Genomic DNA, 15,629 nt, shown 5'->3' with positions numbered 1-15,629 from the left:
ATACCGTGAGGTACTGCGCGATGCCGTGGGCATGTCATCATTTTGGTTGAAGGAATAATAACAATAAGAAAAAGATGAAAAACAATTTTACAAAAACATTTCATTACGATCAAACATTCACTCAACCAAACCAAATTATCAATCACTTTTTTAACAAGCAATTAGATCCTGTGCAGGGCGGTTTTCTACAAACGTTTTTGTTGTATGCAAATCACCTTGCCATAGTCGATCGGCGGCCTCTCCCTACCCGGGCATTTTTATCTTCGGTGCCGAGGTTCCGGCTGGTTTATATCGCTTCGCCAAGGTACGTTTCGGCTCATCCGAGTTCCCAATCGACTTGATGCATTCCACAGTATAAGCTGTTCTAAAGACGCAGCGCAGTTTCCGCCACTTTTCACTTTTCCGGTAGCTTTACGATAGGCTTATGCGGATCGTCCAAAAACAGCTCGCAGTGCTCTACCAAAATGCTATGATATGATCGTCGGAATGAGTTGCTGGCTTTTCCAGTTAATTTCTTTGGTATCTTGCGCACCAAAGCACAGGACGCTATCACTGAAGAGTGCACGAGCCTGCTTAATTTGTAAGCGCTGTCAACCTGTAAAATAAGGTAAAGTAAGTTTGGACACCGATTTTTCATCTTCCAACCCGCTGTTACCCGAACGATGTAAATATCATGTTCAAGGCAAAATGCCTCCAGCAAAACCTCTTGCAGGTGCGAATCTTCTTGAGCTGGTGCCATAAAACAAAACGTGAATTGGTCCGGTTCTTTGGCTAAACTGCGAACAGCATTTGTAAGACCCACGACGAGTCGGTTCTCCTGAAGGGCTTGAAGTAAGGCTTTCCTGGCACTAGAGCCAATTCCGACCGTGTGGAATTTAAGATCCATTGTCAGTTCGTCATTGACTACCATCTTCGAATAATTGCACTGTAATTGCTGTAACAACAACCTCGCCGCCTGCAGGTGCTTCACTTTATTCAACGTTGCGTAATATTCACACGTTTGATCTTTTTTAATCCTTTCCGCTAGGAACCACTTTCGATTTCACAGCCAATCGAAGAAAGTTTCAGCTTCCTTTTGGATGACTCGTTATAAGCAGGTCAGCAGACCGAATGCGTACGGAAGGCGCTTGCGCTACCCTTTTTATGAACTTGAATGAGACGCACGCAGTCGGGTTGACCCACGATCAAAAGGGGCGCGTGCTGTTGCCAAATGATGCAATATTTTTACACACTTGCCGTTATCTTACTGTACAATTCATGTATGTTGTAGTCTAGACGACCTGTTCAGTAGGATGTTGCAGTCCGAATAGGATATTTTGTGATTTAATTGTTCCCATATAAACGTAATGACACTTTTTTGATTTATTTTCTGAAAATTTCATCAAATATGTACATTTTTTATATTTCCACAAGAATGGATCTACCCTTTTAGGTACTAAAGGTTTCTATGCTTCGTTCCTTGGCACATACACAGATTGCTCTTTCCACAGACCTTCAACGAAATCGTAAATGGTCTCAATGTACTGGATCGCACTTGCAGTAGTAAAGCACGTAAATGCTGGAATTTTGCATCTTTATGGCTGTTGGCCGCAATACGTTGCGTTATCATTTGCTTTGTAACCGCGTCAAGGGCAACCGTTCGCAGTTTACTTTTCTGGTAGTTTGATTATTGGCTTGACTGGTTCCCATTGTGCCTCGCAGTAGTCTATCAGCTCACTTTCATCAGCAGTAATATATTTTGTATCAGCAGTCTGTACACAAACGCACGATTCCAGCTGATTTGAACCCAATGTTCGACTGAGTTTTTCTTCATTGTCCAGCTACAAATAAGATAGATAAAGAATTAAAGTTAGTTGAGGCTCAACTTTAGAAACTCATTCATGCATTCTTAATGCTTTTGGACGCTAAGCGACAACCGGTGCTCACCTTAATTATGTAAATGTCGTGTTCGAAACAGAATGCCTCCAGAAGCACCTCGTGCATATGGTCGATGCTGGAGGTAAGAAAACAGAAAAGGATCTTCTGAGGCTTCCTCGACAGAGCATGTATGGACTCGGACAACCCGACAACAGCCCGGTTTTCGCGATTGGCACAGAGCAAAGTTTGTCGTACAACCAATCCTAAGGGGCTCTGCACACTTCTCACACTTTCACTGGAGCTGGTTTTGCTATTAGTCTCCACAGTCACCACCATGTTGATATTGCACCAGTGATTCAATTAAAAACTAAACCGAGCAAACTGTAAGTGAAACAAAAAGAGGCACACGGCAACCACACGGTTTGTTGCGCAGTTCTTCTTTGATTGACAAGACGACGAACATGCGACACTTGCTTTTATAAAGAAATCCCCTCCCATACCAATTCCCGTCCCCCGCCCTTCCGCCTTGCGTCCCCTGCTGAATGCCACTAACACCGGTTTGCTTGTATAGCTTTATCTCTTTTACTAACATCGGGCTCAGGAAAGTCCCACAGCTGTGTTTGGGGAATTTTGGAGCACAATTTGGAAGGTCGCCTGGTGGGGTTAACCCCCATTGGGCGAAAATAGAGGCCTGTTTCTGACAATAACGTAATTTATTTAAAACATCTACGTTTTACAATAATGCAAATCATTTTTAATATTAATTCATGCAGTTTCAATCCAATTGTGTTACAGATCAAAACGTACTTCCAAGAAGGTGATAAGAACCTGCCAAAACATTTAACTGCGTTATTATCCGTACGCGAGTGTTAACAAAAAATGAAAATGTTTTGTGTGAGAAAAAATATGAGGAATGGGATTATCGCGATTATTGCGAACCAGGGCAACGTGCGTATTTTCCAGACCATGACCGAAGACATCATGAAATACCCATGCAAAGCGTACACGATCGATTCCAGATTGCCTCGGACGTGTGTTTCGAATTCAATGGAAAAGTGGAATCAGTGAGTAAAAACCAATAATTAGCTAATTGATTAATTGCAATATCACTCTAAATGATTTACTTAAATATAGTTAGACAAGCTTTTATGTTCATGTTTTAAGCGCGCTCTTACTACTCGATGGTTGTATGTTTAGGTGAGCACATTTATTTTTGCTTAACACAGCTGAATTAATCATTGCGACGAAGAAGCCATAACAAGCTTGGGCTATTTATAGAAATAAAAAATGCAAAGTGTTCGGTCAATAACACTAGGGGTTCAAATAATTCGATCAGAGGCTCTATAGACTGCTGACTCATATTCTGTATTCTTCGCAGAAATGCAACACAACCAAAGCTGTTTTGGATAAATACAGTTTTGTTTTGTTTTTATTCTCTTATGATAAAAGAAAAGAAAACCAATTCTGCGATGTTCGCTCAAAAATATTATCAAACACAGTTGTGTCACGTCACCACATGACGCCAGAAATTGCACTTCATCTCATAACGCCTGAATGTGCTATTTATCATCAACCGATTGGCCCAGATTTCCCGTTCAACAATGATCCTTTCTGGGGATTCTTTTGGCCCGGTGGCCAAGCTCTGACTAGGTAAGATCAACTGTTTTAGCAATCAAACCATTCTTCGTTTGAATATCTTTAAGGTTCTATGGCCAATCTTTTTAGATTTATTCTTGACTATAAGGATCGTTTTCGTGGGAAATCAATTCTCGATCTGGGCTGTGGATGTGGTGCTTCTACGGTTGCAGCATTACAAGTTCAAGCAAGCCATGTAATTGCGAACGACATTGACCCAGGTATTTATTAAAAAACAAATCAATAAATGCTTTCCATCAAATAAAGTAATATAACCTATTGCTTATCGGCTTTAAAATACAATTATAAGATGCACTCCAAGCTACACTTCTAAATGTGGAAATAAATGGAGTCATGAATGGGAGAATGCTATCCTTGAACGATTCGAATTTCGTCGGCCGCGATTCCGGTGTTATAGATTGTGATGTTATATTAATAGGAGATATGTTTTATGATAAGGATATTGCTGCTGATCTTCATCCTTGGATGCAGCGATTGGCTCGACATGGAAAAGAGGTAAGCTGTTTTTAAAATATATGGCAAATAAATGTTTTTCTTTCAGAATATTACTTGCACCACAAATTACGGAAAACATTTCACATCACATTTACAACTACTGAATTCCATCATAGATATTTGTCGGCGATCCTGGGCGACATGGAATCACAGAAACAGGTGTACTAAGAGAAATGGAGCATATGGTACAATATAAGCTACCGAACAATGTGTGTCTAGAAAATAACGGGTTTTCACATGTAAATGTATGGCAGTTCTGGGTAAATCAGTAAAATATTATGCTTGTACACATTGCTTGCATTTAAAATAGTCATAGGGACACCAAAAAGGCTATAGGACATATTTCCTGTTTCTCATTATTTCCATTCGATAAGCATGGTATAAGTATATTTTTTTTTTAATTGTAGCAAAATAAATTGTTCAAAAATTTCTACTTTATTGCTTGTTTTTTAAAGATAATCTTAAATTTGAATTCAGAGATTCAATTTATGTCTCATTGATTTGATACTTACGATATGATACAATTTTTATTGTCCTTTTCATGCAGCGCATTACTGTTAGTGGCAGCCAATTGAAGCTGTTTGCGTTTCCGCGCACAAGCCAACGAGTTGTTTGGCATGTAGTGCATTCTTGTTCCTCCGTAGGAAGTACGCCGAAGCGGTAGTTCATAGACATCGTCATCAGCACTGGAGGAGCTGGATGAACACGTTGAGCATAAACTTTGTGTATCTGTATCTGCGGCATGCTGTTGTTGCTCATCTCGGTAATGCTTCCGCTTGTGATCAGTCTCTTCTACTGCTAGATCATCATCATCAGAAGGGTAGCTTCTACGTTGATCCACCAAATCGCGACGACGCCTAGGCGAGCGTCGAGACGAACTGCGCTCATGGCGAGTTTGCTGTTCTGACCGATGATGGTGCCTCCGAACTGAAGAGTTATCTTGGCGGTCATTACCTGATTTCTTTTTAGATGATTTTGAAACACGATTCCGTTGTCCTCCACGTGAGCAACTGCTCTTCGTTCGAGGAAGAGAATCTTGAAAGTCTCCTTCGAAACGAACTTCTTTTTTGATCACTAAAATAAAAAAAAAAAGTTATTTATATTGCACAATGGGCTATCGCTAGTGCAATGGAATTCTAGAATTACCAATAGGTGGTGGTGTTGGAAGCTCCACGATCGAGTGTGAGGCATCTGAAGCATTTTGGCTGTGTTCGTCTGCATATTCTGTACGGATAGCGGAATTATCTTCGATTGGAATCGGGCTACCGGTATCACTGAGGTATGTTGATGCAATTTGTACACATCTGGCTAGTTCAGGCATTGATGATGTTAAAATTGGTGTAACACCGGCAATGTTATTTGTTTGCAAAGCTACTCCAGAGGTGCAATCTGCTGCAAATGTTTGTGAAACGGCTATTTCACTCCCGGTACGGTCAATTTGCCAGTGCTGTTCTAGACTTTGTCCAAGATCGGTCAAATCAAAAGGTTGTCTGCATCGATCTTTTTGGAGTAATCGATTTAGCTCCGGTGAACATTGTGGGATACGGTTCCTGTTTGAATTGGCATTGGAACGATGCCTACTTGATTCATCACCATCTTGATTATCCACGCATTGCACATGTGCGACGTCTCTTAAAGCTGTAGATGAGTCACTGGTGCCGGTTGTGTTCGTAGTTATTGTCGCAAGAGTTGCACTAGTATTTCCTGTGGCAGCAGACATTGAGGTTGCTGTAGTAGCTGCAGTATAACAAGAAACAGTCATCTCATCGTTACCATTATCGTCAAAGTTATGCTCGCTACTAATAATCGTCATTGGAGTTATTTCTGAGGGTTGATGTGGCGCATCTTCTTGGTTTTTCAATGGCTCGAGAGGCTTTGGCTGGCTGGGAAAATTCCTCATACATCGCTCAACGCCGCTTGCTAGTGTTGAGCGATCTTGGCGAACATTGGGCATTGAACATTCCGATGGCGTTGGGGGTTCTCCTTTGCTACATGCTATAGAGCAATAAATTTCTCCGCGCCTTGGCAAGAATGGTCGTCCCAGTAGTGAGCAACGGCACGTACTACAAGCAAAACAGTGTTCCGTGGCGTGCCAGTGTTGTCCATCGTGGCTCATTTGGCCTTGATCAACTCCTATAGGTTCGCTACAGAAATCACAATATTCTGCAAACATGGCATCGAAGCAATGTAGACAGTATGGCTTTCCATCCCGCATGATGTATCTGACAGTAAAAAATAAGAAAAGGATTAACGGATTTCGACAATAAGCATTAACTAAACAAATACCGTTGTCCTCCTAATTGTTTCTCGCATTCGAAGCAGGCAAAATGCTTGATGTGCCAAGCACGTCCTTCAGCTTCTGTGCATTCATCGGCCAGGATAATCTTCAAAATTGCAAAAACGAACCGTAATTTCAATATATATCAGGGCTTAAATTTTTAAATATACGGTAGTTACTGCCTCACCTCATCACAAGCCGAACACCGTGGCTTGAGCGTTTCTGCATGATGTCTGCCGCAGTAAAGACGTCCTTCACGGTGAAAATATATAAGATCGACTAATAGCTCTTTGCATACGCAACAAGTAAAACAAGCTGGATGCCAACAAGTGTTTGTTTCGAATCGTGACGCAAATACCATCATATCGCCGGATGATGCCATTTCACCACACTTTCGAATTGTATGAAAAAATAAACAAATTATTTCAAGCCATTCAAGACAATTTGAAAAATTATTCTATCCTTACCCTCTCACACAACAGTGCAGAATTTATTTGCTTCACCGTGCCTCTACCTAGAGCTTCGCGCTTGCGTTGTGCGGAAAAAAGCTTAAGTTCTTTGCGTTCTTCATCGGTTAGCGAATGACAGTATCGGACCTAAAGTTAAAGAATTTATTCAAGCACAAATAGTTACACACTTTTAACAAGATTTGCTACCAAATCACTACTTTTTTTCATAGCCTTACCTCGTTATCGTGGGGAGGAAGTTGTTGGAGCAATTGCCGAACACGGTGTCTTTCACCAATACTGTTCACATACGGTACTTTATCTTCCGGAATAGCAGAAAAATACAAATGGACCTGAAAATCATGATACAATGATATATTTTTAATACTTGAGAGCCTTTTAAGTTGCAACTGAAGAAATTATGAATAAAAGGGACCTGGAACCGTTCATTTGTTCAATATAGTACATAACAAACTTTTCTTTAACATTGTGGAACATATAATATTGAGGCGTCGCAATATTAATTATGCAGTATGTTGATTGCTCAACAAACACTAGTATAATTTAAAACAAAGGAAATGCAAAAAGCATGCATAGCGCATTTAATTACATGCATCGTGTGCGATGGGCCAGTATACAGGGCAGAGGAATTCTAATATCTTCTTTAATGTTTCCCATCGGAACATTGTACCTAACTTTTTTCACAAAAGGATGAATGTACCATCGATTTATAATCACAGGCAATAATGTCGCCACGATCGCTAATGGCTTGATGAGCACTAAGCAGAGCTTACAGGAAGAACGATACGTCAGATTCTAGATCAACCAGTTCTCAGAGAACAGGTTTTGTAGAAAATGCAAATTAAAGTATCCCTCATAATTTGTTACATTAAAGGTTACTTCATATAAATACGGCTCAGTCCGTAAGGTATCAGCAAAAAAAGATTACTTCAGTGTTTAAAGGAGTAAAAAAACAATCGGGTTGGTTTTTGTAAACTATGCTGTCGTTTTGCTTCAGATAAGAAGTGTATATGTATTCTTGTTCTACTGTTGTAATTTAAACAATATATAAATTATACTGTTTAATTTAACCGATATCAATCGATAACATAGTGAATTTTGTGTTGAAACTTTTTAAACAAACTAGACCTTGTGTTTACTCATGTCGTTTAACATTTTAATCGTTATATATTCAGCCCCTTTGCGATCATTCAAGCCGAAAAGTGTTTAAAAAACTCCCCAAATGGCGATCGAGACACGCAAACCTGCAACGCCAAGAGTGTAATTATGAAATTCCAGCAGACTAGTTGCAGCGCCTTGGTGGATAAACGGTAAAGGAACGAAAATGAAACGAAGAAGAACTGTACCTGGTCCGGTCGCAAACCTGGTGGAACCCAAGTATACTCTTCGAGAGCGCAGCCACTATCATCATCCGACTGCGAGTAGTTATGAGCTCCTGCCATCCCTCCAACGAGCGCCGCTTGTCCGACTGTTGCAGCAATTGCTGGACCTCCTGCTCCAGCTCCAGCATTCGTTGCAGCATGAACCGGTGAGCCACTTGTTCCCATAACTGGTCCACGCAAGTGAGATGCGTGTTGATTCACAGGAAAACTGGCTACGGGAACGGAAGATACATGTTGGGGTACCGGAGGTGCAATCAATGCTGCCGTTGATGGTGGTAGCAAACTGTACGGATACTCAGATGGTGCAATCGACGGATAAGGCTGATTTTGCTGGTATACAGCGGAGCGGTTCGAAGGAGCGTTTGTGGTTGTGTTACAAGAAGTAGGAGCAGGTAGACCATCGGACCTCGACTGCAGCGGTGGTAGCATAAAGGAGTCTTTCCCAATGGCGACACTTGAATGAGCATAGGCCATACCGGGTTGTTGTTGATGTTGCATGCTCATCCCACCTGCTGGTTGCTGCGTATATTGATATTGGTTTACAGATTGTTGTGGTTCAAGCGCTGGTAAAAGCGCATTGGCATCGCTGCAACCGTAAAGTAAAGGTGACTGAGGGGTTTGCATCGGATTACGGCTACCATCGAATTGCAGGAAAGATGGTTTAGCTTGCGACGGTTGCTGATGATGCTGGACCGGTGGTTGAGATTTTTGGTATGAGTACGACATTTGAACTGCTTTGTGCAAAAATTGTGCTCTGGAAAAAATGAAGAAAATATTTCAACAATTCAAAAATATTCAAATCATTAAATGGTAGAACAAAAATGTATGAATCACAAAGAGCGATTTGTAAAGTTGCGAATAAAATTAGCAAAGCTTTGCGATTTTCATCATTCCACAATATACTTAAGATATTGCAAGCTTAACACCTTGATGATGGTTTTGATGGTTTGGCTCCGTTGAATTATGAAATACTGACTTTTCTTTGGTCCATACATTTTTTACTATTTGTTTAAATAGTATTCTTTCGTGTATTTATGTTAGTTTGTGTATATATATCTAACGTATTATAAACATAACTTTTTAATATGCTTCATATTGGGAGTTTACATAATGAATTATTTATAAGTTATTGTTAAAATACATATATTGTACATCATTTCCTCGACCTAAGCGCTTGTTCGAGTAAATACTTAATCCTCCTACGAATGATTACTCACACATGTTCGTTGTATTTTGCATTGGTAGCGGTTGATGAAATGTTAGAATCCTTTTTTTGATGTTGATTATTGCTCGAAAGGACATCGTTGCATACGATTCCATCGGAACATGGAATCCCAACCTGATAATTCATAAGATCAGATACACGTTGTTGTTTGTGGTCATCGTTTAGCAATTGTAAATCCTCGCCGCTCAGGTAGAATGTTCGTTTTATTCCTGGACGATGCTCGCTTTCACGTCGATGATCTATATCCGTGGCTGGCGATAGTTGCCTAGCGTCCACGTTGATTCCACTATCTGAACGCTGTTCATCAACTTCCAGCTCTTCACAAACTTCCTCGCAAACACCGCGGATGCCATTACGCTCATTACCACGCTCATTAACCACATTACCACCGAGGAGAAATGATTCATCCAGCAGCGTTACTCGTTTTCTTAATATTCCCGGGAGAATCGATGTAGTATTTTGATTTCCAGTGGCGACCACGTCAGTTGTTATCTCAGGTACCGCTTCGCTCATGTGGAAGGAGGACGATTTTACAACAGGAGATCCCTCAAGAACATGCGGCCGATGTCCACCTAACGCGATAGCAGCTTGTTCAGAATAATAATACTCCTGTTGGATCACATCTGAGTTGTTGGTAGGAGATTCAGAAGCGGTATGGGCTATGTTTTCCGAATAATTGCCATAACTAGCCTTTTGATGATTGTTCGATGCGGCCAATCGTTCCGAAGCTGCTTTGCCATAAATTTGACGATAGTATTTCTCTTGATTGCCATACAGGAAACAGACCTTCCACCATTGCTTAGCAATTACGTTGCTACCACTGGCACCAGCACTTCCTTTCCCCATCACATTATTAGGGATTTGCCCTGCGACAGGTTTCGATGATACGTCCGGACTTTCTCCGCTCGTCATATTTTTGAATAACTTCACAGTTTTTTCGAAATAATAATGATGGATCAAAAACTATTCGTACACAAACACTACACTGCGAACTGTACACAATTCATCTATTGTCACCAATATAAAAATCGTGTATTTTAATTAAAATAAGCAGCATCTCAAAGGAACGACGATTGACCTCAAGCTCAAGGAAGTTTGCTTCATAAAAAGGGGCAAATAAATCCAATAAAAGCTTACAAACGTAGCAAAAATTAAACTGAAGTAGCATCATGAAATGAGAAAACTCGTAAATAGATCCAAAATGTGGGAATAGTCAGCATGTGAAACAAACCCACAAGTACTTCCCAGAGACACAAATTCATTTGATCAACGATACTGCTCTTGGGAAATGAAAGTTTTTTTCGTAAACCAACAAACAACCAGCCCACGAAAAATCCACTTTCGGCGAAAAGGCAGGCTTTTTTTGAGGCAAGTTACACTAGTAGCCTGTTACGTTAAGTTTAACTCAACCATTCTGACATAAAATTATGCTTTTGAAAAGCATTCTGTATTTAAAGTAACAATTGATGTAAACTGTAGCTTGACCGACTTCTTCTCGCTTCTACCAGAGGCTGCTACAGTGAGAAAATCAGCAAACAAACACGAATTGTCACACCTTGTTCTACAATTCGTTTTACAAACGGGATCTCTGAATAACTGAATTCCATATTTTGCAGCTATGTGTTTTAGAAATCTTTTGCATATGCTCCGAAGTACTCATAAGCTAAAAACGAAAAAAACACGAAACACGAGAAATAGTTCAAGAATTTCTGTACAAACGCTAACGATTACTTTTCGTTCTAACTGAAGAGATAGTAGTATGAGGGACATATATGCTATCTGAACTTCCTGGTGTGGCGGCTTGTTTTTAAGTTTGGCGAGCACCCTACTCAAGTATTTTCATTTCCAGTTCTTGTTGAAAATTTAGTAGAAGCGTGTGTATTTTTTTTTAAGCCGTTGAAGCGGAATAAAGATCGGCAGGCAACCGTGCAGACACGCATCTTTTTATCTGCTCTCCCCTCTGCGTTTCACTTTGCCCTGCAGGTTCGTTTCTTCGCAACCAATCAAGTCACTGTGCAGGTGCAGCCAGTTTTTGTTGTTATGCACGCCATGCTAAGTTTATATTGGCCATGTTTTTGGAGCAGAATTTTAGACTATTTTTACACCTCGATTCCTTTAAAAATTTATCACCGTTTCATCGATGGTATTTTAACAGACTTTGGAACTTTCACCTAAAAACATGCGCTAGCTTCCTGTTACCTACACCCTGCAGCACACTTTTTTGCCTTGCTCTCACTGTTTGCCGCTCTTTCTTGGTGTAAAGCTATTCACATTTATTATCTTAAGCTTTACAATTCGTTTTATAGTTAACACGTCAAATATTCTCCAAGATATTTTCATGTTCGAACGCATAGCACATATTAAACCCATACCACCACACAATTCACAACTACAGACACATTTTCCTTCGTCTTCTTGTTATTCGCTGTTGACTTTTTCTTCATTTTCATGCTCCAAACTCCACGCACGATCAGCCACAAAATACATATAAAAATCACACATTTTTTAACTCAATCCATCCACACGATTAAAGCAGTGCCATAATATTTTTGAACTGCTGAAGATTTCCACAACGAAACTATAAAAGATCCATTTAAATGGAAGAAAATTTACACACGTCCATCCACGTTCGCCACTCAACTTCTTGTACCCCTACTTCCAATTCCTCGAACGAAGATTCAAGCGGAAACCACCAACCGCCAGTAAATAAAAAGATACATAAGGCATACATACACCCAGTCCATTTTCTACACCCGCAGCTCACTTCAAAGATATTTGTGATATTTTTAACTGAATTTATGTTGGTTGCAATTTTTATGTTGTATGTCCGATGTTTCGGTAAAATAATAAATTAACACACCGTTTTGTAATCCTGAATGCCAAAAATACTATCTAGCTACAATTGGAATGTCCATTTTGGAAGAAAAAACACGATTCAAATCATACCAGATGTACATCGTAACTCTGTCAATGTTTGGTTAAATTTAACATTAGAGCTTGATGGAGTGATGCAAGTGAGCTCTACATAATTATAAACAGTATTAAAGTATCTATGTAATTTTATTAAAACATAAAAAAATAAGATTCCGCACCCACTATTCGGCTGGTTCTTGCACTCATCATGTTTCGGTTGACCAAGCTTACATGCGGTACGTATTAAAGAAAACGGTGGCGAGAAAGGTTCGTTACGACAGGTACCGAGTGTCTATGAAGTTGCGGCCCACGGATGATTTTTAATTTAATTTTTTGGTATAAAACTTCACATGGAAAGCTAGTGAATAAACATGGTTTTGAAAGTTTCTTAAAATTCTTAGCAAAACTAAAACTAAACAAAAACTAAAGAATTCTTAGCATATCAACAAAGTTCCCTTATGCACCCTTATGTTTTTAAAAAAAGATATACGAATACTTCAACTATATTCAAGATACATCTGGGTACTATATATTTCTATGAACTCCTATTTAAAGTAAAAGTAATCATTTTCAATGCGAGGCTCAATAGCGAGCTCAATAGCGCATCACAAACCATTGCAATGTTGTGGGCTGACCTAAACCGAACTCTTCCCTGAAAGCACGTGCAGAACATTAAAATTGGAAAAGGGGAGTAATACTCAGTAGCATTACCAGGGAGGAATAGAATGCGGTGGAAATTTGGTTGCTGTAAATATAATATTCTCAGATAAACAGTGCACTATTTTTAGTATAGAATAAATAAAGCGTCGTTCATTTTACGGACGCCCTGATCTTTCCGTTGCCTCCGAAAGAAATGGCATCCATCGCTCATGTTTTCTGCCTTTTCCAACGTTTTAAGAGGAAACAAGGACAAACCACAAAAACGATAGCGAACGAAGTGACTACCATCAAAAGACCTCTTTTGGTAAAAAAAAAACCTCAATGTACATCCTGTGTTTGTGTCACTTATGAAATTGTATCGCATTGGAAACCATTTAATTTATAAGTATAAACAACAAGTAATATTTTTATTTTAGCTTACCGTTTTGCTAGGTTCAACTGTATTTGCAATATTATCAGATTTGATTGTAGAAGCAATTCTGATTTCGACCGCTTCCGCATTCATTGATCAATACGCAAACTGCATCATAGAGAGCAAAAACTTCCGATTGTTAAGTACAACACCATCGTAAAGGTGCGGTTAACGACTCATAAACCATTTTATCACTTAATTTTGTATCGTTTTTTTATATAACTATAAAGTGCACTAAAGTGTTCACACACGTGTAATCACATATCTGTAATAAGAAGAAGTTGTATGTAAGAAGTGAAAAGTGGTAACTTTAAATATTTCAAATATACCAACTAACAAATATGGTCACACTTATATCGATGATGCATCAGAAGGATATTGGATATTGCACAAGATGCACGCTGAGCTAGTTTTAACGAGGCTGGTAAAAACTTGTCGTTCTAATCATTAAGTTTTATACAAGTTTATGTTTGATTAAAAAGACATTAATTCATAACTTTGATTTCCGTTTCTGTGAAGTCAAAAAAGACTGCTGGAACCGTGATTCCATCGCTACTAGAATAGATGTATTTCTGCAGTTTTGGATTTTGTATCAAGATCGGCACTCGCGATCGGCAGAACTATAATTAGATCATTACAATCGAGTATAAATCAACGATCACTGAAGCGTAGAATATACGGAAAACGCAAAAATGCGAAGAGAATCGAATTACACGCTACAGCATAAGGCTGAAACGAATGTGAAGAGCGCATCGATACAGAAAACAGACAAAAAATGTATCAAACTGTGTGACTACGCATACTTTGCTCCTTTGTTTAAATCCTTGCGAATGCAACGAATCATTTTAAAGATACTAAACACAACAATAATCCTTCAACCATCCTTCAAGCAGTGCTTACAGAAGCCTAAAGAATAAAAAAGCAACAATTCTTAGCACAACTTGGAGCTGAATCATCTGGATTGATAAAATGTATGTTCTTCTAATAGATAATGCATTCTTATTCGATAACAACAAAAACAGAGAGGGGATTTATGCCCTCGAAGAATGTATAAACACTTTTTGAAACTTTTAAGGCATGTACGATGCGCGGAATCCTTGGCAGTGTTATTTCGGTGTAATTAAAAAATCAAAATGTTCTTGAAAGATTCATCGCATACGAACACATTTTTGCTTTACACGCAAACTTTACACACCAAAAGCAATCTATTTCAGATTCACAAACCAAAACTTCACAGCCCGCACAAATTTCTCCTTTAAATAACCCAGTCCCAAAAGCAGCACAGCGAAAATTGCACCTGAAAGCACCAAGGTAAAAATCCACTTCAGATAATGATGCTGGCCGTGCTTCTTCGCCTACAAATCAATGACCTCTACACTTATTGGAAATGACTCTTTGTACACTTTCTGCTCAAAAAGACTTCTACCGTTCCAATGGGTGCATTTTCCGGGCTCGTTCACCCTTTCTTTTCGGTCGAAAATCCAGCGAAGATGTACAGAAAAATCCATCGACCAGAGCTGCGATGGTGATGGAAGCAAGTAAACGATTGTACTTTCCGCTTCAAATCACTTCATTTCTGGGCAAACTTTATGCGCTACACAATCCAGTCGAATCTTGTGTCCTTTGGTTTTATAAACAAGTTATCGTACGCTACACCGAAAACCAGAGGCCTTTTTTTCAATATTTCGTTTGCAAAATAAAGCGAATAATTTGTTGGCCCCTTTGCGACACAAGTATTTTCCGAATAAGGCGCGCGCACGAAAGGGATGCTGTGTTCTCGATTTTGTTGAACCACGAAAAGCAACTGAACGTTGAACAGTTTAAGGAAAGTGCGGTTTTTATGCACTTGAGTGGCCTTGCAGTGCCATGCATTAGAGAATTTGCACAGTATCACGTGAGTTCTACCAATTATTAAACTTATGGTACAAAAGGGTATAGGAAAGAGCCTTTCACTCTAGGAGAATAGTTACAAACGCCAAAATCGCTGTTCTTCGGCGCGAAAGCCCACATACACTGTTCACACCGCACTGCTCAGATGTTTCGAAACTAAATCACCCAAAAAATGCCGTAACTCCTTTGTAAATAATTAGTAAATTGTTATTTCTTTGTGCAAAGGATGTTTATGAGGAAAAGGCGGAGAGCTAACGCCCTGTACACACTGCACAGAATCTCGCTTAGCTGTCAATTCTCATACATAATTGACAGATAAGCGAGATTCTGCACGCAGATTCTGTGTAGTGTGTACAGGGCGTAAAACGCCCCGTGCCGTGCGTCCTCCCTCCTC

General features: G+C 39.6%; 4 protein-coding genes across 10 annotated transcripts; 1 reads left to right on the top strand and 3 right to left on the bottom strand.

Moving 5' to 3' along the window:
* Positions 1-77: 77 nt before the first annotated feature.
* Positions 78-954, bottom strand: LOC126574289 (uncharacterized). Its single transcript, XM_050234411.1, has 2 exons — positions 656-954; positions 78-595 (listed from the first exon to the last, which is right to left on the bottom strand). The coding sequence occupies exons 1-2, from the start codon at positions 908-910 to the stop codon at positions 395-397; spliced, it is 456 nt and encodes a 151-aa protein (XP_050090368.1). The 5' UTR covers positions 911-954; the 3' UTR covers positions 78-394.
* On the top strand, positions 89-4,446 carry LOC126574285 (electron transfer flavoprotein beta subunit lysine methyltransferase-like). Of its 3 annotated transcripts, none has more exons than XM_050234402.1 (6): positions 89-304; positions 2,653-2,921; positions 3,307-3,507; positions 3,583-3,713; positions 3,803-4,008; positions 4,125-4,446. In XM_050234402.1, the coding sequence occupies exons 2-6, from the start codon at positions 2,737-2,739 to the stop codon at positions 4,278-4,280; spliced, it is 879 nt and encodes a 292-aa protein (XP_050090359.1). In that variant the 5' UTR covers positions 89-304; positions 2,653-2,736; the 3' UTR covers positions 4,281-4,446. The 3 variants fall into 3 exon arrangements, with proteins under 3 accessions (XP_050090359.1, XP_050090361.1, XP_050090362.1); XM_050234404.1 differs by lacking the exon at positions 89-304 and adding an exon at positions 480-607; XM_050234405.1 differs by lacking the exon at positions 89-304 and adding an exon at positions 491-612.
* On the bottom strand, positions 1,339-2,595 carry LOC126574291 (uncharacterized). Its single transcript, XM_050234412.1, has 2 exons — positions 1,927-2,595; positions 1,339-1,820 (listed from the first exon to the last, which is right to left on the bottom strand). The coding sequence occupies exons 1-2, from the start codon at positions 2,191-2,193 to the stop codon at positions 1,647-1,649; spliced, it is 441 nt and encodes a 146-aa protein (XP_050090369.1). The 5' UTR covers positions 2,194-2,595; the 3' UTR covers positions 1,339-1,646.
* LOC126574279 (protein prickle-like) lies at positions 4,423-15,484 on the bottom strand. 5 transcript variants are annotated; one of them, XM_050234379.1, is made up of 10 exons: positions 15,358-15,484; positions 13,355-13,610; positions 9,353-10,367; positions 8,100-8,889; positions 6,972-7,085; positions 6,754-6,882; positions 6,474-6,677; positions 6,295-6,392; positions 5,155-6,230; positions 4,423-5,082 (listed from the first exon to the last, which is right to left on the bottom strand). In XM_050234379.1, the coding sequence occupies exons 3-10, from the start codon at positions 10,270-10,272 to the stop codon at positions 4,517-4,519; spliced, it is 3,897 nt and encodes a 1,298-aa protein (XP_050090336.1). In that variant the 5' UTR covers positions 10,273-10,367; positions 13,355-13,610; positions 15,358-15,484; the 3' UTR covers positions 4,423-4,516. The 5 variants fall into 5 exon arrangements, with proteins under 5 accessions (XP_050090336.1, XP_050090335.1, XP_050090337.1 ...); XM_050234378.1 differs by having other exon boundaries at positions 15,316-15,482; XM_050234380.1 differs by lacking the exon at positions 15,358-15,484 and adding an exon at positions 15,251-15,293.
* Between the last annotated feature and the right edge of the window lie 145 nt (positions 15,485-15,629).

The sequence above is a fragment of the Anopheles aquasalis genome, chromosome 3 (genome assembly GCF_943734665.1).
Source record: "Anopheles aquasalis chromosome 3, idAnoAquaMG_Q_19, whole genome shotgun sequence".
In the NCBI taxonomy this organism is placed as follows: domain Eukaryota; kingdom Metazoa; phylum Arthropoda; class Insecta; order Diptera; family Culicidae; genus Anopheles; species Anopheles aquasalis.
The sequence above is the reverse complement of the archived record's forward strand: the minus strand, read 5'-3'. Positions and strand labels throughout refer to the sequence as shown.

Coding starts and splice junctions, on each gene's coding strand:
- LOC126574289 (XM_050234411.1), bottom strand. CDS start 910: ATGGTAGTCAATGACGAACTGACAATGGATCTTAAATTCCACACGGTC. Junction 596..655: donor ATGATATTTACATCGTTCGG/GTAACAGCGGGT, acceptor CTTATTTTACAG/GTTGACAGCGCTTACAAATT.
- LOC126574291 (XM_050234412.1), bottom strand. CDS start 2,193: ATGGTGGTGACTGTGGAGACTAATAGCAAAACCAGCTCCAGTGAAAGT. Junction 1,821..1,926: donor ACGACATTTACATAATTAAG/GTGAGCACCGGT, acceptor TCTTATTTGTAG/CTGGACAATGAAGAAAAACT.
- LOC126574285 (XM_050234402.1), top strand. CDS start 2,737: ATGAAAATGTTTTGTGTGAGAAAAAATATGAGGAATGGGATTATCGCG. Junction 3,714..3,802: donor TGCGAACGACATTGACCCAG/GTATTTATTAAA, acceptor TACAATTATAAG/ATGCACTCCAAGCTACACTT. Junction 4,009..4,124: donor TGGCTCGACATGGAAAAGAG/GTAAGCTGTTTT, acceptor ATTCCATCATAG/ATATTTGTCGGCGATCCTGG.
- LOC126574279 (XM_050234379.1), bottom strand. CDS start 10,272: ATGACGAGCGGAGAAAGTCCGGACGTATCATCGAAACCTGTCGCAGGG. Junction 8,890..9,352: donor GCAAAATACAACGAACATGT/GTGAGTAATCAT, acceptor CATTTTTTCCAG/AGCACAATTTTTGCACAAAG. Junction 6,678..6,753: donor CTGCACTGTTGTGTGAGAGG/GTAAGGATAGAA, acceptor ACAATTCGAAAG/TGTGGTGAAATGGCATCATC.